The sequence below is a fragment of the Dama dama genome, chromosome X (assembly GCF_033118175.1).
Source record: "Dama dama isolate Ldn47 chromosome X, ASM3311817v1, whole genome shotgun sequence".
NCBI classification, from domain to species: domain Eukaryota; kingdom Metazoa; phylum Chordata; class Mammalia; order Artiodactyla; family Cervidae; genus Dama; species Dama dama.
Window position 1 is genome coordinate 123,925,912 of NC_083714.1, and position 24,798 is coordinate 123,950,709.

The 24,798-nt window shown below is 36.7% G+C and overlaps 1 protein-coding gene across 1 annotated transcript in view; it reads right to left on the reverse strand.

Moving 5' to 3' along the window:
- Positions 1 to 24,798, reverse strand: part of IL1RAPL1 (interleukin 1 receptor accessory protein like 1) — a 674,106-nt gene that overhangs the window by 2,442 nt on the left and 646,866 nt on the right. Inside the window, exon 8 of the mRNA XM_061137691.1 lies at positions 19,636 to 19,779. Within this exon, the coding sequence (XP_060993674.1) occupies positions 19,636 to 19,779 (144 nt within the window). The remainder of the gene's footprint in view (positions 1 to 19,635; positions 19,780 to 24,798) is intronic.

Genomic DNA, 24,798 nt, shown 5'->3' on the forward strand with positions numbered 1-24,798 from the left:
AATATTTGGGGTATAAAATATCAAAGATAGAGGGGCATCCATGACTTGCTCTGGGTGGCTCTGGGACACTCCTTTTGACTTCAAAGACACTAAAATTCACTTCTGAAGGTACATATGTATGTTCATTTAGTAGTCTGATAATCCTGAACTACCTATAAGTCATTCTATAGCTTATTATGGAAAACTCAGAGAACTGTTTACTTCACTTAAAGTTAACACAGGCATATAAGAAACTAGCAACTCTACTACAGGATCCCTGGGAAAATAAAAACCTTTAGCTATGGAAAATTTTTTTAAAGCAACTTTCAGGTAATAAAAAAAAAGTAATCATCCCAATCATGTCATATTTTGGTATTTGGCATTTTCTTTATTCTTTAAGCAGGATATAATTGTACACAGTAATTCAATTTTCACAAAAATGATAATTATATTTATTATACCATGTCTATGCAGATATGCCAGTGGTCTATAGTGGTACCACTTTGTTGACGTAAATACTTGAGTAAGAAATAATAGAAAATAGCACATAATAAAGCTACAATACCAGTTAATATTCAATTAAAATATCCATTTATTAGATAATCACATGCCATATCTATGAGATAAAGTCTTCCTACAATATGACCTACAATATGGGTCAGTAACTTCCAGTCTAGTAGAAGACATAGACAAGTCCACAATCTATTTCCAGAGGATAAATATGTTGCAAAGAATAGTACAAGCGTCATGGGCCAATGGGAGGACTCTTTAAACTAGACTGAAGATTGCAGAATGATTTCATGCATATACTATTATTTTTCTGGGATTATTTCTCTTCTAATTTTTTACAAAGTACTATAAAATACTGAAGTTTGCCCAATCTGGGATGGGTAATGACTAGATCCTCATTCTTTACCTTTTGTCTTGTATAGGCTCAAAAGTATTTGAAAACCAGATCAATATGAACACCAAAGAGAACAGAGCACTTATGACCACATGTAAACAACTGGTCCACCAATATTAGTAAGTTCCAGATGGATGTCACTTTTGCTTACATGACACTGTTTCTGGTTCTCCTGCCTCATCCATGGACATCTCTCTTCCAATTCATAAATGCTGTTGTTTCTTAAGATGTTTTCGGTGGCCCGTTTCATTTGTCTCTCAGCCTACGATCCCTTACAAATCTCTTTTTCTCCCATTACATCGACAGCCACGTCTATGTAGATGTCTCCCTAACTTAGATGTCCAATCTTGTCTTCTTTCTCATGAACCTGTAACCTGGACATTCAACATGTTCACAACCAAACAAACTTTCCATCTCAAGCTTTGTTCTTCATGTTTTATTACACTTAAATTTAGTAACATAAGAATCTCACGTCTATAGTCTCTAAATGTCAAATGCATGTTTCATTTATCTCTTTTCCTTACCAATAATCTCACAGCCATTCACTGGTAAAAATCCTTTGGATTGTTTCCATCCAGGGTGAGGTCCTACTCTCTCCTCAGCTGCTATAATTATATTTTATTGGGTCTTTCCTCTCTGTTTCCTTATTCTTCTGGCCCATTCCACATAGAATCAGAAAATTTATTTTTTTAAACCTCACAACTGATTACATTTATGGGAGCTTGAGAAATACTTATGGCTACTCATTGTCAAAAAGCCAGCAGCTATCTCTGCCTTTGGTTTCCTTTCAATTTGAGTCTGATATCTTCGAGTTGAAGGTGATCTCTTTTACCACATATTATATTATTGTGCTCACATCTTATCTTCTTTCTTTGACCACAAGATCCTTGATTCAGATATATGACTAGGGATTAGTAGATGCTCAAACATATCTGTTGATTAAATGAATGAATGGCCTCTCGTTTGGGTATCACGTGACATATATCTATGGCTAATGGAGAGATTTTCTCAAGATTTGGGCCATTTCCTAGGAGAGATGGCTTTGGTGATACATACTTCAAGTTGCCTGGACTCCTCAAGTAATTACTAAGAGTGACAGGGTCAAAGTTTAGCAAAGTTTCTTTGGAATAATCTTGAACTGTATTTTCTCACTGTGACTCATTGAAGGCTCAGAGTCCTTGTAAGCTTCTCTGAGAAAGTGGTTTTCATACTTAAGCATGAATGGCAACAATTTGGAAGACTTGCTAAAATACAGACTGATAGACTCCACCTCCGGAGTGGAGTTTAGATATTCTAAATTCAGAATATCTAGAATAGGTCCTTAGAATTGGAATTTATAGAAAACTCTCAAGTGATAACTACTGCCAGCTCAGGGACAACACTTGGAGAAACTCTGCTTTACGACAGAGTATAGGTACTCCAGGCATAGGTATTGGAGCTTCCCAGGTAGCTCAAATGGTAAATAATCTACCTGTGATGCAGGAGACCTGGGTTCAGTCCCTGGGTTATGAAGATCCCCTGGAGATGGGAATGGCAACCCACTCCAGTATTCTTGCCTGGAGAATTCCATGGACAGAGGAGCCTGGTGGGCTACAGTCCATGGGGTCACAAAGTGTCGGACATGACTGAGTGACCAACACTTTCACTTTCATAGGTACTCCAAGGTCTCAAAGGTATCAAAGAATTGCAGTCAGCTGCCAGGTAACTGATCAAAAGTATCACAAAGCCTACACACTGCAGCCTCAGCTCCATGATAAGGAGACTTGATACTTACAAGCTGTGTGCTCTATTTTACCTAGAAATAAGATGAAAATCCACACTTTCATCAAAAAGGGGATAAATTCGTACCTAGACTAATATATTCAGTAACCATATTAAGATTAAATGAACCCCGGGAATAGGTACTGTGGTCTCAGTCAGTTTTCTATCTCTTTATGTCATCTGGATGAGTTTGCAACATTTAAGCTAATATCCCCCAGGTAAAAAGGAGATGTTCACATGGAAGTTATTCTGGTAAGAAATAGGACTAAAAGGCCCCTTTCAAGCAGCTACAGCAGCATCCTTCCTCAAATCAATGGACACTTGATTGATATCTAATCTCTCTCTTTCCCCAGAGTCTATGTCAGTGCAGTACTGGGCTAGGCATTTATTTAGCAACAGGTGCAAACTCCTGATTTGAAAATTATCAGACTGAAAATACCATGTCATATATCATGCTAAATACAGTAACGTTTCCTGAGTAAAAAACATACGGATTCTAAGGTTTCTTCTTTTTTCTCAGTTACCTGCTGAATCGGAGTCATGGGAAATATCTCTTAGATATTTTTTATGTCTGTAAGAATGCATATTGACTAATCTTAATGTGTATAAGAAATTGAAAATGTGATTTTTTTTATAATCATAGAAAAAACAAAATTATGCTAAGATTTTTAAAGGATAGGACTGTGATCTTTCAAATTCAACTTCAGTTTATAAATAGCTGAAAACGAGTTAGTCATAGAAGGATAGTACCACAATCTATATCTTATTCTGAACTTTATTCTCTAAATTTGATTTTCTGTAATTTAAACCCTCAAGTATAATTCTGTTGACTGCAGAGATGGAAAGCAGTTGACATACACACCTTTTGTAATAATACTCATAGGTTCTAATATAGTCATTGGTTTACTCTTGCCATGATTTTCAAGAGATTCTCACTGTAATGTCCCACAAAAAAAGAAAAATAGGAATGAAGTCATCAAGATGGTCCAATAAGATATCATTTGCATATATCCTCTCTTCTGCAGCACAGAGCCAGCCCTGCCCACCCAAGGATCCATCCAGTGACCAGGTCTTAGCCGGAGGGTGACCTGATGGGAGCCATACCCATCCACACACCTGGCAGTAGGTCCACCAACTGAAGACACAACTGTGGATCCTGAAGTGAAAACCTGTCCAAGTGGTATACTACTGAACAAGGTTCTAGAGGTATTCCTATCCACCCAGAGACCAGATAGGACCCATATGAACCTGAGCTCCAATCCAGAATGATTAGGTTTCTGGAAGTAATTGCACTGGCCTGGGGAACAGACAGAAGAACTTTACCTGCTAAAGTCAGTCTGGAAAGACTAGCAGAGATATTTGCTCCTTCAAATGTACAGACACCAATGCAAAGATACATGGATCACAAAGAATCAGGCAAATATGATATCACCTAAGGAAAGTAATAATGTGCCAGTAACCAACACCTAAGAAGTGGAGGTCTACAACTTGTGATATAAAAAAGTAAAAATAATCATCTTAAAGAAAAGCAGTGAAAATAAATACAGGCAGTTTAACAAAGTCAGGAAAATAATGCATGAATAAAATGCGAAAGTCGCAAAGTTGTATGCAACTCTTTGTGACCCCATGGACTATGCAGTCCATGGAATTCTCCAGGCCAGAATACTGGAGTGGGTAGTTGTTCCCTTCTCCAGGGGATCTTCCATTTAATACAGAAACAGAAACCATAAAGAAGAACTAGACAGAAATTCTCAAGCTAGTAACCACTTTGGCTGGTGAATTCTACCAAATATTTAAAGAAGAATTAATGCAATCCTTTGCAAACTCTTCCAAGGAAAAAATAAAAGAGGAGGGAATATATCCAAGTGAATTTTATGATGCCAGCATTATCCTGATACAAAAACCAGATAAGAACACTACAAGAAAACTACAAATCAATATCCCTAATGAATACAAATACAGAAATTCTCAACAAAATACTAGCAAACCAAATTCAACTGTACCTTAAACAGATAATATAACATGATCAAGTGGGATTTATTCCTGGGATGCAAGGATGGATCAACATGTGCAAATCAATAAATGTGGCATGCCACATTAATAGAATGAGGAATAAAAATCATATGATCCTGTCAATAGATTCAGAAAAAAGGATGTGACAAAGCAGTTTATAACTTCATTATAAAAGCTCTCAAAAAGTTGGGTAGAGAAAGAAAATACTTCAACACAATAAAGGCTAGGGGACTTCCCTGGAAGTCCAGTGGTTAAGACTCTGTGCTCCTAATGCAGGGGGCACAGGTTTGATCCCTGGCCAGGGAACTAAAGATCCCACATGACACATGGTGTGGCCAAAAAAATATGAACATAAAATATGAACACAGTAGAATATTGTTTTGTAGAATATTATTCAGCTATAAAAATGAAGGAAACCTATTTTATTTGGGTGGGCCTTGAGGGCATTATGCTTAAGTGAAACAAGTCAGACAGAGAAAGACAAATATTGAATGATCTCACTTACAATGTGGAACTGCAAAAGCTGAACTAATGGAAAAAGAGAGTAGAATGGTGGTTGTCAGGGGCTAGGAGTGGGGACATGCTGGTCAAAATAAATAAACTTCAAGTTATAAGAAGAATAATTTCTAGGGATACACAGAAAGCTTGATTAATAATACTGTATTATATACTTGAGTGTGGCAGAAAGTAGATCTTAAATGTTCTCACTACAAAAAGAAATATTTATGTGCAGGGATGGATATGTTAGGTAATGTTATTGTGGCAGTCATTCCATAATGTATATGTGTGTCAAATTGTCACATTGTACCTCTTGAATGTATACAATGTTATATGTCAATTATATCTCAATAAAGCTGGGGGGAAGAAGAGAAACAAATAAAAAATACCAAACCTAATCAATTAACTAGCTGCTTTGTTACTTTAAGTCAAACAACTAGTCCAGTAGAATTTTCTCCTTCAATTTACTGAATCAACTACTATGTTTTATAAAAAGATATATTTGAGGAGAAAAAAAGCTTGGTCTAGATAGTGAAGAAATAAAAATATAAATTAAAAACATTATTAAGAAATTTTGATGAGAGAAGGAAAATATAGAACTGTGTATCAGGAATAAAAAAAGTGGTTTAGAAAAATGATAAACAAACATTTTTCCTTTTGACATATGAGAGGATATTAGTCAATTCTCTTTAGAAGGACTGAGAAGCCGAAGAATCCATGGATTTTTTTTTAGAACAATAGAGCTTTTAAGAAAATGTAGAATGAAGACTCCCTTATCAAGATGAAGGTGGTGGCTATATTGGATATGTGCTAGGAAAGAGATTTACTGATAACGTAAATGGCTTGAGATTGACATTCAGGTCTTTGGGAGTTTTTAACCTTTAAATACCTATTGAATAGTTGTCAGATGATATTGGCAGGTGGCCGTTTCTTCTTAAAATTTATTTTCAAATATTTATAGTCACAAATGTGAAACTGACTAGTGACAGAGGCTATTATTCAACAAATGGATTACCAAAGTGAGACTGGGGTAGGGTTCCATGATGAACTGTGTATTTCATTTTAAAGATGATTTTCTACATTTGCATGTAGTACATTAGCAGAGAATTATGTGATCATTAACAACTAGCATTGATATAATTTGAATACATAAGAGTTTTTTTTTAAATTAAGTCATTTCTTTCTTGTATTTCAGACTTGACCTTCATATGTTTTCTTACATTTCCAACTAATAATTTTTCATTTAAAACATCTGCAGAAATAGGTATTTGAATAAAAACATTATGCACATATTAATATTTAGATTTTGTGATTACTGAATGTCATTGTTTTAATAAATTCCACTTTTCATGTCAATTCAGCCAGGGCAGCCTCTGACCATTATATTCTAAAATAAATCTGCTTTATTTTTACACTTTGAAAATTTAACAATATTGCTCTAGTTTACATGTTTGATTACTTGGTACTTTTCTGGACTCTTTGATTCCATAGGACCTCAAATACTGAAATGTGTCACTAATTAAAATATCTATGGTATGATACAGTGAAGGAAAAAAACAGCAGCTGAGCTCAAATTCAGACTGCCATTAATTTTATTTTACTCATTTGAGACTTCATTTCCAGATATATAAAATTGCAGCTCCCTAAAGAATATGTCTAGGATTAAATGAGTCTCCACCATACAGTGAAATGCTTGGCCCAATGCAGGTATTCAGTAGATACTAGTTTCTTTCCTTTGAATCCTTAAGAGGACAGTGGGAAGTGTAGATGGTAAAAGTCTTAATTAGGAGGGTAACACCATATTTGCTTGGGTTTATTTCTGTGTTCTCATTCTATCCCATTGGTCTACTTGTCTTTTTATGCCAGTATATATATATATACATATATATATATATATATATATCACACTTCAAAACAGTATATATATATATACTGTTTTGAAGTGTCATAGTGAAGTGAAGTCACTCAGTTGTGTTCGACTCTTTGTGACCCCACGGACTGTACCTTACCAGGCTCCTCTGTCCATGGGATTTTCCAGGCAAGAGTACTGGAGCGGGTTGCCATTTCCTTCTCCAGAGGATCTTCTGGACCCAGGGATCGAACCCAGGTCTCCTGCATTGTAGGCAGACATTTTACCATCTGAGCATGAAGTGCGATAACTCCTGCTTTATTCTTCTTTCTCAGGATTTCTTTGGCTATTTAGGGTCTTTCATGGTTCCATATTAATTTTAGTAGTGTATTTTCTAGTTCTGTAAAAAAATGCATCTGGACCCTTGATAGGGATTGCATTGCATCTACAGAAGGCTTTTGCTAGAATTGCCATTTTAACAGAATTAATTTTTTCAATCCATGAACACAGGATACCTTTCCACGTGTTTGTGTCTTCCGCAATTTCTTTTATCAATGCTTTGTAGTTTTGAAACTTAAACTTATGGAAAAAAGACCAAACTTAGAGTTATCAGAGGTGGAGGGTAGAAGAGGGAAAATTGGAGGAAAGTGGTCAAAAGTTACAAACTTCTAGTTATAAAATAAGTAAGTACTATGGATATAATGTACAACATGACTATACCTAACACTGCTGTTCAATATACAGGAAAGTTGTTATTAGAGAGTAAATCCTATGAGCTCTCATCACAAGGAGAATTTTTTTCCTTTTTTCTTTCTTTTATTTTTATTGTATTTATATGAGAAGATGGATATTAGCTGAGCCTATTGTGGTACTTTTTTTCACAATACATGTAATTCAAACCATTAGGTTATATGCCTTGAACTTGCAAAATGATGTATGTCAATTATTTCTCAATAAAACTAGGAAAAAAAGAAAAAAGAGGGTAAGAGTTGGCAGCATGCTATAGGGAACATGAGATTTGGAGTAAAAAGGCTTGATTCCTATCACTTAGCTTACGATTTTGAGTAAGGTATACACCAAAATCAGCTATATTGGTTTCTCCTTCTGGAATTCAAAAACACAGTCTAGATCGTTCACATGTAAGCAAATTATCTAATTACCACCACCAAAAAATACCCCCAAACAAACAAAAAACCCGAGGGTGTTTCTAAATGATTTTACGGAAGTACTGTGTGTCACAGAAGACAATGTTTCATCATGAGGACAATGATTCCTGAAACTCTTAATGTCAGTAACCTTATAATTGAAGAAGAATGAAAAATAAATTCTATGACATAAGACTGTATAGATACCAATTTATTTCAAATGCTTTAAATGGAACAGTTCTTCACATTTTCCAGGGTCAGTGGGTAGAGATTACGAAGGATTGCTCTGACTCACTTTGTCCAATATCTGTAATAATTCTTAAAGTAGAACTAGAAGAGATCTGTTTCTTTATCTTTAAAATAGGAATCATATTAGTTATTATAGTGTTTGCATAAGCTTGCCCTGCCAAGCCCTGCCATTATTATGAATAAGCACATCCCTCAAATCCCATACATAGGAGATAAAAGCAAAAGGAAGCATTTTATGATCTGAGAAAAACAAACAAAAAGTAGATTCACCCTGTCTAGCACAAGATCCTCCCCCCCCAAATGAAGTCTTAAGTTTGTTCCCATAAGTTATACCCTAATGAAATCTTACATAGTACCTTACTGACATCTACCAATACAATCATCAGTGTAAGACAGCTTACTCTTTGCTGTTTTCTTTTATTCATAGACTATAACATTATAATCTTGTTTTTCTTTAAATATCTTATATTTTTTATTTGTAGAGTCAATTCTAAAATCTAGACATCCTTGTAAGATTTTTGGAACAATTCTTTTATTCATGACTCTGAGCCTTTTGTTCCCATAAATCAATAAATGTGGTATGGAATCTTGAATTCATAATGATGTACAAGTAGTAAGTATTTACCAGTAAGTGCTCATCATTCAAAGTGAAAGAGCTATAAAAATGATGTTCCTGAAGTGCCATTTTAGTATAGATGAAGGAGAAAATAACTACATCTTGCGATTATGAGGGGAATCTCTGTAAGTCAGGGGGAAACACGAGCTGTATATGAAAGAGGAAAAGAGAAGGGAGGGAGAAGAGACAAGAAGAAAGGAAAGAAAGAAGGACAGCCTATCTTTACACAAGCATTTAAACAGAGTGGAAGGGAAATCCCAGTCAGAGGCATGTAGGGGCAAACGAGTCTGATGTTACTGGGATAACAGTATTTTCTTTTAATTATTCTGGCAAACATGGTGAGATATCATATTAGTGTATATTCAGCTCTACGGACAGTAGGTTGCCTTTATCAGGATGGTCAGCTAGCATTTAATTAGAATAAGGGAACACTCTAGAGCCACTACAAACACTTCAGCTATCATTATTTCTCATCAAAAGTAGATGCTTCATGAATTAGCACAGTGGATATTAGAAATCAAGTTTCACTGCTAAAATTAGCGACTTTTTTTTTACTAAGTATAATGGATTTTGGAAATGGACCCTCAATGTTGAAATCAGTGCTACTTAAGACATATGCCCAAGAAATCATAAACGAAATGAAAAGACAACTAATAGAACAGGATAAAATATTTGCAAATGATGCAATTGACAAGGGATTAACTTCCAAAATATCCAAAGAGCTCATAGAGCTCAATATAAGGGAAAAAAACACAAAATGAACAATTCAATCATAAAATGGGCAGAAGACATAAATGGATATTTCTCCAAAGAAGACATACAGATGGTTAACAGGTACATGAAAAAATTCTCAACATTAGTAATTATTAGAAAAATGCAAACCAAAACTACAATGAGGTACCACCTCCCATCTGTCAGAATGGCCATCATTTTAAAAAATCTACAAATAACAAATGCTGGAGAGAGTGTGGAAAGCAGTAACCCTCCTACACTGTTGTGGGGAATGTAGTACAGCTACTATGGAGAACAGTATGAAGGCTCCTTAGAGAACTGAAAACAGAATTACCATATGATCCAGCATTCCCACTCCTGGGTATATATCCAGAAAAAACGCTAATTCAAAAAGATACATGCACACCAGAATTCACTGCAGTACTATTTACAATAGCCAAGACATGGAAGTAACCATGCAGTAAATGTCCATTGACAGATAAATGGACAAGGAATATGTCCACATACACATACATGCAAACAATGGAATATTACTCAGCCATAAAAAGGGTGATATAACACCATTTACAGCAACATGGATAGACCTAGAGATTATCATACTAAATGAAGTAAGCCAGACAGAAAAATACAAACACCATATGATATCACTTACATGGGGAATCTAAAAAAAATACAAATGAAATTATTTACAGAACAGGAATAGATCCAGAGATAGAAAATAAACTTATGGTTATGTGAAAGTGGGGGAGGGATAAATTAAGAGTTTGGGAATAACATACATGTTCTACTATATATAAAATAGATAAACAACAAGGATTTACTGTATAGCATAGGGAACTATAATGAATATTTTGGAAGAACCTATAAGGTGAAAAATCTGAAAGAGAATAAATATATTTATGTGTGTGTGCATATATATACACACACACACATATATATATATACATATACACATACATATATATATATATATATAAAACCAAATCACATTGCCATATACCTGAAAGTAACACAACATTGTAAATCAACTATACTTCAACAAAAAAAGACACGAGTAACTTAACATCATTTAGAGACACATCCCACCTCTCACATATCTAGTGGGGCCAGAGACCTTTCCACTTAGGGAAACTGTTTCAGACTTGATTCCAAATGGTCCTGTGTCCTAATGAAGAATATTCCTTCTGGGTTTTTCATAAATCCAAATTTATTTCAGAAAGAATTTTAAAAGTTATATGTAATAGAAAAGACAGTAATATCAGAGAAATTTCTGAAAAAATATAGATATAACATCTCAAATTATAATGCCCTACAATGTTGTTTTCATGTCTGAATAGTACCTTTCAGTTCTTATCGACATGGAGACATAGCTCTCTTCAAAGCTGATCATCATAGTATACAAATCTTTTTATGTTCTGCTTTTCATTGAATACCATGACAGTTTCCTGTATCATACATCATTCCCAGTTGATGAGGAATATTCTTAGACATCATTAGATGGTTAGCCTAATCCTGACACCGGGATTGTCACATGTGCCTCAGGGGCAAGGTTTTCTGGGAACTCTCACAAACATTCATGTGACACAGAGTTGGATCTTCTTCAAGTTGATAGGATAGGTTAAATGTTTGTTTATTAAGAAATGTATATGCAGCAGAATCTGTCCAAATTTTCTTTCAGTATTTTATGGAATCAAGGTGGTAAAGTAGCAATTAATCTTCTCCTATCCCTAACCATTAGAGTTAGCTCATTTACCCAAAGGGACCTGAGAATTATGGGTAACTGCATTGTCTTGGGTCCATTCTCAACAGCTGTGTTTGTCCAAAGACCAGCATTTCATTCTAACTGGGAACTATGTATGATCAAATTCTATGGGGTTGGCAAGGTTACACATGTTTAGTTGGGTCACCCTGTTACAGCAGGTGCTTTCTGAGTTAAGAAAGTTTTCTGCTCTGGCAGGCAGAAATATCGATAACCAAAACCAGGAGAAGTATCAATAATCTCAGATATGCAGATGACACCACCCTTATGGCAGAAAGTGAAGAAGAACTAAAGAGCCTCTTGATGAAAGTGAAAGAGGAGAGTGAAAAAGTTGACTTTAAACTCAACATTCAGAAAACAAAGATCATGGCATCTGGTCCCATCACTTCATGGCAAATGGATGGGGAAACAGTGGAAACAGTGACAGACTTTACTTTTTGGGCCCCAAATCACTGCAGATGGTGACTGCAGCCATGAAATTAAAAGACGCTTGCTCCTTGGAAGAAAAGTTATGACCAACCTAGACCACATATTAAAAAGCAGAGACATTATTTTGGCAATGAAGGTCCACCTAGTGAAAGCTATGGTTTTTCCAGTAGTCATGTATGGATGTGAGAGTTGGACTATAAAGAAAGCTGAGCGCCGAAGAATTGATGTTTTTGAACTGTGGTGTTGGAGAAGACTCTTGAGAGTCCCTTAGACATCAAGGAGATCCAATCAGTCCATCCTAAAGGAAATCTACCCTGAATAGTCATTGGAAGGACTGATGTTGAAACTGAAACTCCCAATACTTTGGCCACCTGATGCGAAGAGATGACTTATTTGAAAAGACCCTGATGGTGGGAAAGATTGAAGGCGGGAGGAGAAGGGGATGACAGAGGATGAGATGGTTGGATGGCATCACCGTCTCAATGGACATGAGTTTGAGTAAACTCCGGGAGCTGCTGATGGACAGGGAGGCCTGATGAGCTGCAGTCCATGGGGTCGCAAAGAGTCGGATATGACTGAGTGACGGAACTGAACTAGCAGGCAACATAGCTGCTTAGTTGCTAAGTTGTGTCTGGCTCTTTGCAACCCCATGGACTGTAGTCTGCCAGGCTCCCCTGTCCATGGAATTCTCGAGACAAGAATACTGGAGTGGGTTGCCATTTCCTCCTCCAAGGCAACATAGATGAAGGCTCTTTTTTTTCCCCTAAGAATCACAGTAAATTTGTACTTAGAAAGAGAAGTTTGGCTGAGTATAGAGGATCAAACGGAGGGGAAGAGAATGAAGACTAAGAAAGTGTTGTAGGAGGTTTGCACAAGGCATTTGCAATGAAGAGTGAGGATATAGTCTATTTTCAAGAGGTACAATTAACTCATTATTGCCTGGGGGAGTTTTGCAGAAACCAATGTCTGTGACCAGTGATTTTTGTCTGGCCCCAAATTTATTCTGTTATTTCACTAACACTTTCTGGGTTATTATACTGGATAGTTACACTTGACACACCTATAAAGTCTTCTCCAGTACTGTGAGTTTCTTTTTCACTTTCTGTATCAGACTCGATCACTAAGGTTTTTTGTCTTTTTGTTGGTCTAATATTCACATCAGAAAGAAAGGCAATGCCAAAAAATGCTCAAACTACTGCACAATTGTACTCATCTTACACACTAGTAAAGTAATGCTCAAAATTCTTCAAGCCAGGCTACAACAATACATGAACCATGAACTTCCAGATCTTCAAGCTGGTTTTAGAAAAGGCAGAGGAGTCAGAGATCAAATTGCCAACATCCGCTGGATCATCAAAAAAGCAAGAGAGTTCCAGAAAAACATCTATTTCTGCTTTATTAACTATGCCAAAGCCTTTGACTGTGTGGATCACAATAAACTGCAGAAAATTCTGAAGGAGATGCGAATACCAGACCACCTGATCTGCCTCCTGAGAAACCTGTATGCAGGTCAAGAAGCAACAGTTAGAACTGGACATGGAACAACAGACTGGTTCCAAATAGGAAAAGGATTATGTCAATGCTATATATTGTCACCCTGTTTATTTCACTTACATGCAGAGTACATCATGAGAAACGCTGGGCTGGAGGAAGCACAAGCTGGAATCAAGATTGCTGGGAGAAATATCAATAACCTCAGATACGCCAATGACATCATCCTTATGGCAGAAAGTGAAGAAGAACTAAAGAGCCTCTTGATGAAAGTGAAAGAGGAGAGTGAAAAAGTTGGCTTAAAGCTCAACATTCAGAAAACTAAGATCATGGCATCTGGTCCCATCACTTCATGGCAAATAGATGGGGAAACAATGGAAACAGTGGCTGACTTTATATTTTGGGCTCCAAAATCACTGCAGATGATGACTGCAGCCATGAAAGTAAAAGATGCTTACTCCTTGGAGGAAAGTTATGACCAACCTAGACAGCATATTAAAAAGCAGAGACATTACTTTGCCAACAAAGGTCTGTCTAGTCAAGGCTATGGTCTTTCCAGTGGTCATGTATGGATGTGAGAGTTGGACTACAAAGAAAGCTGAGTGTCAAAGAATTGATGCTTTTGAACTGTGGTGTTGGAGAAGACTCTTGTGAGTCCCTTGGACTGCAAGGAGATCCAGCCAGTCCATCCTAAAGGAGATCAGTCCTGGGTGTTCATTGGAAGGACTGATGTTGAAGCTGAAACTCCAATACTTTGGCCACCTGATGCAAAGAGCTGACTCATTTGAAAAGACCCTGATGCTGGGAAAGACTGAAGGCAGGAGGAGAAGGGGATGACAGAGGATGAGATGGTTGGATGGCATAATCGACTCGATGGACACGGGTTTGGGTGGACTCCGGCAGTTGGTGATGGATAGGGAGGCCTGGCGTGCTGCAGTTCATGGGGTAGCAAAGAGTTGGACATGACTGAGCGACTGAACTGAATGTTCACATTGTCTGAATCAGTACTATATTCTGAAGAACTATCATCTTCTAAGACACTATTATATATGTCATCCAGATAATCAGAGAAAGTATCTGCATAAAATTCACTGAAAAGTCCTTTACTCAAAATTTTGTGATGTGGCATTTTTGAAAGTTTTATGGTAATAAACTTGCATTTACAATACACAGAATGTTGGGATAAAAACTGAATGGAGCAAAATATGAATGATAATGACAATCGTAAGTTGTACAATGAACCCTTGATTAACTTAAAGCTCTAAAAACTATGCACAGTCATGTTAATTGTATCTCTCTATATAAAAATGTATTGATATATCTGTGGCCAATAATGTTTGGGTAACAAAAGATGTATTAATATGTCTCTTGTCAATAATGTGTTAGCTGATCATGATAACTAATTGGAAATGGCAGATGGAGAGGAAGTGAAGCAAATGAGGTAAATGATGATACAGAGAATTGAGATGTAAAACGGAGAATGGTAAGGAATGAGTGTGGGGGGATGGGTGATGCAAAAGCTGGTCTTGGTTCCTATCACAGTGTGAAAAAACCAAAAGGTTATGTGAATATGATAATAAAACAAGAGAACTTGGAGAAAGACATTTAGGAGTAATTCGTACATAAATGCAACTGTAGACAGGTTGTACATATGATCCAAAAAGGTGGTGCCGCAGAATTAAAAGATAAATGCTAAGGCCTGAGTCTAGGGGAAATATTACAATGTAAGGTTGTATAGAAGGGTACAAAGATTGATGTGAACAAACCAAGAGAGCAAAGCATCAATGTGTTTCATCTTGGAAAAATAGAATCTTTCTGATACAGAACTGATACAGTCAGGTAATGCCCATTGTAAAGACTTGAAAGGAACCGACTGAATGTGTCCAGATGCCAAACAGTCCATCTCCTAGTCTGATACAGTGATGGAAATTAGGAAAATTTGGGGATTTAGACCTGGGTTTCAATTCTGTCTTTCTGGTTGTATGATTTTCTGAGTATCAATAAAATAGTCAACACAACACTTGTCATTTAATACATACTTAAGAAATGGTCAGTGAATCTGTTATTAACAATCACTGTAGTACTGACATTACTTCAAAAGATGAGCTAAACTTTTTTTCCCTCTTCTTCTTCTTCACACCCTTTTCCTTTCTTTCCAAGAGCATTTCATGTATTCCCATTTCAGGGGAGGAAACATGGTAGCCAAGAATAAAGATAGCTGATCAACTTTGACTTTCAAATTACAGTTTTTGAAGCCAAGTCAAGAAAAGCTTGCATTCTCTTAACAATTCTCTCTTCTTTGGAAGAAGAAAGGACTTGTAAGAGAGCTAGGAAGAATGGGGATTCATGATATTAGAGAAATTTTTCAACACTGCAATAGTAGATATTTATTCAATTGTAACAATGTGTAGAAGAATCCAAGGAGATGCAACTAAGGCTCAGTAACATCTAAACTCTAAACATCTAAACCTAAATCAAATCCCTTACGATTATACAGTGTAAGTGACAAATAGATTCAAGGGATTAGATCTGATAGACAGAGTCCCTGAACAACTATGGACAGAGGTTCATGACTTTGTACAGGAGGCAGTGATCAAGACCATCCCCAAGAAAAAGAAATGCAAAAAGGGAAAATGGTTCTCTGAGGAGGCCTTACAAATAGCTGAGAAAAGAAGAGAAACTAAAGGCAAAGGAGAAAAGGCAAGATGTACCCATTTGAATGCAGAGTTCCAAAGAATAGCAAGGAGAGATAAAGTCTTCCTCAGTGGTCAGTGCAAAGAAATAAAGGAAAATAATAGAATGGGAAAGACTAGAGATCTCTTCAAGAAAATTAGAGATACCAAGGGAACATTTCATGCAAAGATGGGCACAATAAAGGACAGAAATGGTATGGACCTAACAGAAGCAGAAGATATTAAGAACAGGTGGCAAGAATGCACAGAAGAACTATACAAAAAAGATCTTCATGACCCAGATAATCACGATGGTGTGATCACTCACCTAGAGCCAGACATCCTGGAATGCGAAGTCAAGTGGACCTTAGGAAGCATCACTATGAACAAAGCTGGTAGAGGTGATGGAATTCTAGCTGAGCTCTTTCAAATCCTAAAAGATGATGCTGTGAAAGTGCTGCACTCAATATGCCAGCAAATTTGGAAAACTCAGCAGTGGCCACAGAACTGGAAAAGGTCAGTTTTCTTTCCAATCCCAAAGGAGGGCAATGCCAAAGAATGTTCAAACTGCTGCACAATTGCACTCATCTCACATGCTAGCAAAGTAATGTTCAAAATTTTCCAAGCCAGGCTTTAACAGTACGTGAATCATGAACTTCCAGATGTACAGACTGGATTTAGAAAGCGCAGAAGAACCAGAGATCAAATTGCCAACATCCGTTGGATCACTGGAAAAGCAAGAGAATTCCAAAAAAAATCTACTTCTGCTTTATTGACTATGCCAAAGCCTTTAACTGTGTGGATCACAATAAACTGTGGAAAATTCTTAAAGAGATGGGAATATCAGACCACCTTACTTGCCTCCTGAGAAACCTGTATGCAGGTCAAGAAGCAACAGTTAGAACTGGACATGGAACAACAGACTGGTTCCAAATCAGGAAAGGAATATATTAATGCTGTATACTGTCACCTGCTTATTTAACTTATATGCAGAGTACATCATGAGGAATGCTGGGCAGGATGAAGCACAAACTGGAATCAAGATTGCTTGGGAGAAATATCAATAACCTCAGATACGCCAATGACATCATCCTTATGGCAGAAAGTGAAGAAGAACTAAAGAGCCTCTTGATGAAAGTGAAAGAGGAGAGTGAAAAAGTTGGCTTAAAGCTCAACATTCAGAAAAACAAAGATCATGGCATCTGGTCCCATCACTTCATGGCAAATAGATGGGGAAACAATGGAAACAGTGACAGACTATTTTTTGGGGCTCCAAAATCACTGCAGACGGTGACTGCAGCCATGAAATTAAAAGATGCTTGCTCCTTGCAAGAAAAGTTATGACCAACCTAGACAGCATATTAAAAAGAAGAGACATTACTTTCCCAACAAAGGTCCATCTAGTGAAAGCTATGGTTTTTCCAGTAGTCATGTATGGATGTGAGAGTTGGACTATAAAGAAAGCTGAGCGCCGAAGAATTGATGCTTTTGAACTGTGATATTAGAAAAGACTCTTGAGAGTCCCTTGGACTGCAAGGAGATCCATCCAATCCATCCTAAAGGAAATTAGTCCTGAATATTCATTGGTAGGTCTGATGTTGAAGCTGAAACTCCAATACTGAGGCCACCTGATGCGAAGAACTGAGTCATTTGAAAATACCCTTATGCTGGGAAAGATTGAAGGTGGGAGGAGAAGGGATGACAGAGGATGAGATGGTTGAATGGCATCACCGACTTGATGGACATGAGTTTCAGTAAGCTCCGGAAGTTGGTGATGGACAGGGAAGCCTGGCATACTGTAGACCGTGGAGTCACAAAGAGGCGGACATGACTGAGATACTGAACTGAAACTCTTTAGAATCTTCTACCTTTCAGAACGTGACAAAAAAAATTATACTGGAAATTTATCATTTGGGTTAAATCCTTCATATCATTCAGAACAAAAATTATGTCCAAAATAAGGTTAATAGATAAAATGAGACTTCTTTAGCCAATGTCTTTTCAAATAACTTCTACTGTGTTAATTGTGCAAATAACAGCAGATCTTGAAGTTATGCTGAACATACCAAATTTTTAAAAGGCTAAAGATAACAAGGGCTCAGTGATCAATCAAATAAATGCTTTGGAAATAGACCTATATTCAAATCCCATTTTGGCCACTTACAAGAACACTAGTGGTATCTTCTTTAGTAAGTTATTTAACTCTGGGAGCCTCAGTTGCTTTATCAGTAAAAGAGAGATTATACTATTGACCTGAGTTTTTCTGAGGTTTAGCAAAAATGATTTTAAGAAGGCCTAGTACTCAGCTTGATTCTCACTCAACAATGACTCTGACATTGGCAATTTTCTAAAATCTCTTTGAAGCAGTAGCAAAAAACTTAATAATCTGTATGAATAGGCAAAAAAGTTAGAAACAAAGAATAAATAGGCTAATCGATACTTTAAAATGAGAAAAAAAAACAGTCTTGCTGTAGCACAGATTTCATTTTAGTGGGAAGGGGAGAAGGTTACACAGAGGAGTGTTAGGGATGCTGAATAAATTGCTCCTCTTCACAAGTCTGACAGCCTACACTCTACCTGTGACTTATTCCAGAGGCCTGTGGAAATGTGGTAACAAGGGCAATTGTTTCATTTTCCTTTGTAATGATAAGTGAAAAATGGATAGTCAATAAAAAGAGATTATGAAAATGATCAAGAAACCCTGACCGTCTGTACTATTTATTGCCACTTCACATATGCTTCCTATGTTGCAATTAATGTTATATATGAATCACTTTCAAATGACCAAAAAAGGAAAAAAAAAAAAAAAAACTTTAGTCCACTAATGGGCAGTTTATGGAGCTCAATTTTAAGGACTCCAAATTCTTCTTAGATTGTAAACATATTTATGACTGACCAGAGGCAAATAATAATAATGATTCTATGAAAACAATATTTACTTACCCAGTTGGAGCACAAGTATTAGATTTATTATTATGAAAATAACGTGTTTGTGCACTTCCCTCTCTGTGGGTCCCCACTTGGAATAAAAATTAGACTGTCCAAATAAAGCTAAATAAACAGGGGTGAAAGACCGTTGGATGAATTCTAAAATATTCAGTATGGTTTATTATAACTGATCAGGCTAAACAAGGGACAAATGAAGATTCACTTCAAACTACTGAGCTAGGGAGCACAATTAAAAGAGACGCCCCTTACTTATACAGAAGTAAAGCTGGACTTTCAGTACTGATTACAAGGTGAGAGAAATGAACACTCTGATAACACTGTAGTCAGTGTTTGTAATTCAGAAGTGTTTTTTGGAACACCATTCTAAAAACGGTAGGTGTTGCTTTCCAGTTTTCAGAGGATAATACCTATTGGCTCCAAAGCATCACACATAGCGTTCCATAGAAAAGATGAATTTACAAACTGAACATTGAAAGACTCTAAGAGATACTGCAAATGGTTATTCAGGTAACTTTTCTTTCCTTCAACAAAACAAAAGCAGGAAACAAATATGAAAAGAAAGAACGTTACAAGAAGGGACTCAGCTTACCTCCATCTAGCTCCTCAGCCCCAAAATGATTCCTATAGAAGAGCATGATTTCTATCTTGTAACATTTGTAGATGGTCACCAAACAAACGAGCAGCAGAAGGATAGCACCAAGCCCTCCAGCAAGTTCAACTGTATACATCAGCTCTAGAAAAAAAATTACCAGAGGGAATTATACCATATTCACATACAAAATCATAAATTCAACTTGATTTCACACTTCTGTGGATGAGATCAGATGTGGGTAGTGGACTGACACAACCCCTTTCCTTTCTGCAGTAGAATCTGACCTTTTGATAACTTTCTAGCTGTTTCCTTGGTAACCAGATAAGGTGGTATGTGGTAACTGTGTTGCTAAGCAACATTGCTTATGGTAAGAATGAACCTACATTGGTAGATTGCGTTTGGACTGATTTGTAAATACCTGATTGGAAACTATAATTTGGGGCTTGCTAGAGTGAAAGTGCCTCTTACACATAAACCTATTCCTGTGGGAATCCTGCAAGGTATGCTGGAGTTGATAAAAGAAATACTGGTTCCTCTGGAGATGAAGCTTTTAAGCCAGGATAGTTTCTGAACTCACCCAATCTGAATCTTAATCTTTCCCACCTCAGCTGTCACCCGGAGGTCGGGGCTGAGGAGAAATGAGGGGTAAACTGCACAGTTCCTGAAGGGCAGTGTGGAGGGTTGCATAGAGAGTTGGGTGGACCACCTAATGAATACTGACTGCTGGCTCCTGCCAGAAGCGCTAACACTTGTCTTTCTCAACAGAGTGGTGCCAATATGGCTGACCACAGTCTTGGAGGCTGAGTGCTAACTTGGGCTTAAGAACTAGGCTCCCTAGAGGATGTCACACCAGACTATATGGTCGTTTTTTCCTTTCACTAAGCTCTTAAAGGGGCTTCCCAGGTGGCTCAGTTGTAAAGAATTGGCCTGCCAGTGCAGGAGATGCTGGTTTGGTCCCGGGGTCAGGAAGATCCACTGGAGAAGGAAATGGCAGTCCACTCCAGTGTTCTTGCCTGGGAAGTGCCATGGACAGAGGAAGCTGGTGGGCTACAGTCCATGGGGTCACAAAAGAGTCAGTCACGACTTAGCGACTAAACAGCAGCAACAGAGCTAAATATTTTTTTCTTATCCTTTCTTTCCCCTTCGACTTGGTATGTTACTACAATCTATCCAAAAGAGTAATTTTCTTGCCACCCTCTGTATACAAGTTCTCTTATTCCTATATAATGTCTATAAAACATAATAAACGATCAGACAATTTTAGAGATAAAACATTCACTTCTTTTTTCTCCTTCAGAGCTCATGGACAATGTAACAAATTCAATGATACTGGTATTTAAACACTAGGCCAGAATGCACAGATTTTGAAGTCCACTTTAGTGAAACTTTAGTTAAACTGCCTGTGTATGTATGTTGACCTTGATCATCATAGTCCAAATGTTACTGATGGGTTGCTATTGTTCCCTGCAGTTGACAACTACCTTGAAAAGTACTAGTTTCCTTAATTACCACTAAAGATAACTATTCCTGAAATTATGGCCCTAAAGTAATGGTATTTTCAATTCTGTAATTTACAATCCACCAAAGGGTTGTCTAACTCTGTAATAGTTGATGTAGTCTTAGATTGAGAATTTTAAAAGAATTTATGGTTTTTTTTCATTTATTTTTATTAGTTGGAGGCTAATTACTTTACAATATTGTAGTGGTTTTTGTCTTACATTGACATGAATCAGCCATGGATTTACATGTATTCTCCATCCTGATCCCCGCCCCCACCTCCCTCTCTACCTGATCCCTCTGGGTCTTCCCAGTGCACCAGGCTCGAGCACTTGTCTCATGCATCCAACCTGCCATATGACCAAGCAATACCACTTCTGAGAATCTATGGGTTTGCAGTGACAACTACTCTTGGGTTCCAAGATCACTCTTGAGATCTTACTAACGGGGTGAAATCATCATGGGTGCAACACAGTATCAGTGATAAATAATCTGAAAAGTATGGCCATCATATTCTCACAAGGACATTTTTGTATTAGTGTGTGTGTTTGCATCTGATGTCACTTATCCTGTGATGATTACAGGAAAAAAAAGAAACAAACCTCAGCCATACTTCTTATCTAGTCATTCATTTCTAATTCAACAGTTGAATAAAAAGGTACATTTAACTAGTGTTTAATCAAGTGTAGCTTTCTGCTCTTATTAAAATTAAATAGGACGCAGAAGAAAAACTCACAAAAAGTGATTGGAATTTATGAATTTAAGAAAGAAAAAATAAAGTGAATTATTAAATCTTTAAGAGTCTAAGTTAACATGAAGTGTGAATTACTAAGAAGTATCTCACGGAAATTTATATAGTTTGTATTTATAAATATCAGACAGCTTTATCTGCTGAATCTTGTGAGGGACTACTACAAAAGTACCAGGAATGAAATACAAAACATGCTTCAGTATACTATTTTCCCACTACTATGTGAACAGAAAGGATTAGTGGGTATATAATTCTGTGTGGTACTTTGGGTCTTGTTTTCTCAGGATATCAGTTAAACTCCACCACACATAGACACCTGCATAAAACTCTAACTTAGGCCCATAGGCTAATTTACATACCAGAAAATCTGATTTCAGTTATACTGGATATAATGGGAGAGATAAGCATTTGGACTGTGGCTTCTTTTAATATTCCTTCTGCTTTCTAATATAATGAATTTCATACTTGGAATTCATCACTCTAAAACATGTTGTGTGAGAAAAGAAATTACAAAAATAATGGAGAATGTGTAGCCTCTACTCCCAAACACTGCTAGTGGAAATGCCCAAATGAAACTTCTATATTAAAAAAATTTGACTAGTTGCTAATAAAGTTAAATATGAATCCACCCTAAATATGAATCTACTCCTAAGTTCTTGCTCAAAGGAAAAATAAGCCAATGTCTACAAGAAGACTTGTACAGGATGTTCAGAGTAGTCTTATTCATAGTAACCACAACTGGAAGCAACCTAAATGCTCATTAACAGGGCATGATGAACAAAGTACTGTGTGTCAATAGGGTACAATACACTCAGCAGTACAAAGAAAGAACTGCTGACAACATGCAGCCTTCGTGAATTTCACAAAATGATGTTAGCTGAAGGAAGCCAGACACAAAGAAATACCTTCAGTATATATATTTAAATAAAGTCCAAGAGCAGGCCAAAATAAACCTTAGTGATAAAGATCACAAAATGGATGCTTTGTGGATGAGTGACAGGAATATTTATTGGAAAGGGGAAAGAGGGAACATTCTGGGGTTAAAAAACAAACAAAAAAAAAACACCACTATCTTTTTCAGGTATAGATAGAAGCGTATACATTTGTCAAAACTCACTGAGCTAGACACTTAAAACTTTTATGTTTTACTTTAGGTTAATTGCACTTCAATTCTTTAAAATATTGGTATTTTTAAAAAGAGTCATTATAAGTTCTAATCCAAAGGATATGGGTGAAGAAGTTGTAAGGAAAGAAGGGAGTCAAGACAGCTGCTTTGCTGTAGAGAAGTGCCCAGGCAGGGAATGGTTCTTCCATGGTGCCCTTAAGCATATCTTTTGATTCTGGAACCATGCCTTACATACTCATGTCTCACTGAATAGCTTATGTAACAATCAAAAACTATGCCTGAAATGTAATTCTATTAATTCAATAAGCAGAATTCTTTTCCCTCAGATAGTATTTTTAACAGTGGTCTTTATACACATTTTTTTATAACTCCTAAAAATTAAGTATGTGTAAGTTAAAAATGTTAAGAAAGTAAGCTCTTCTTATTTTTAGGGAAGTAGTTGCCCAAATATGAATTATTCCCATTGCTAGATGTCATGAGTCACTCAAAAACCGTATATACTACTGAAACACACTGCTTACGAGGCTAACCAATAATACTAAATGTATTATAATAATACTAAATGTCTAAAATGTAATGAGAAAAAGAGAGCAGGGTAGGTGAGGTTTATCAATTACAGACATGCTCTTGTGTCTCATGAATCCCTCCTTTAAGGTACAAACATGAAAAGTTGTATATGCCTAGAGTATGAGCAACAAAGCAAGAAAAAAATCTTCTGAGCCATATGGCGGTCATTTACTTAATAATAGGGATACCAAAAATTAGTCCAAGAAACAGCATTTGCAAAAAGCTAACTTATCTTGAATCAAACCAGTCAATCCTAAAGGAGATCAACCCTCAATATTCATTGGAAGGACTGATGCTGAAGCTGAAACTCCAATACTTTATCTACCTGATGCAAAGAGCTGACTCATTGGAAAAGACCCTCATGCTGGGAAAGATTGAGGGCAAGAGGAGAAGGAGACGACAGAAGATGAGATGGTTAGATAGCATCACTGACTCAATGGATAGGGATTTGAGCAAACTCCAGGAGATAGTGAAGGACAGGGAAGCCTGGCGTGCTGCAGTCCATGGTGTTGCAAAGAGTTGGACAAAACTTAGTGACTGAATAATGACAACAAGTTATCTTGAGATCATGACAGTATCTCAGATTTTCCTCAGAAACTAAAGTATTACAAGGAGAAGCACAGTGTCTTATAACAAACTTGCAAGTTGGAAAAGAAATGTCTTTCCCTAGTTTATATAATAATGCCTGCTACCTCAGTGACTACATTGCTTTTATGCAAGACTAATAAACATGGCTTCGGTAGTATAAATGTATGCAGCTTAAACATTTTTCCATTTAGGTTTTTTGCATTGGTTTACATAGCATGTGTAAATTCTCCTGAAGAAAATGATATATTAGATTCGGTTCCACATTCTTTTGCTCTAAGCTGGACACATTCATTAATATGAGTGCCAGCCAATATTGCTTACACATTAGGTGAGGACAAAATTGCTAGGGGTTAAATTCTGTTACAGTTAAAAGAAATGATGTGAACCCACTGCTGTATTTTATCTTTACATTACAATGGGAATGGTGTTGCCCTAGCAAATGTCATTTCCTTTTGAAATGGGATCTACTTTTCAGCTCAAGTTCAAGCTGCCTGGAGTGGCAGCATTTAAAAAATAAAAAGATTCCATTTCAGCAGAATTCAACATCAGAGGATGGACAAAGAAAATGCAAACCTTTAAAACTCTGTTTAGCCTCTGTGTTATTTTGTTAAAATGATAGACTCTGCCCCCT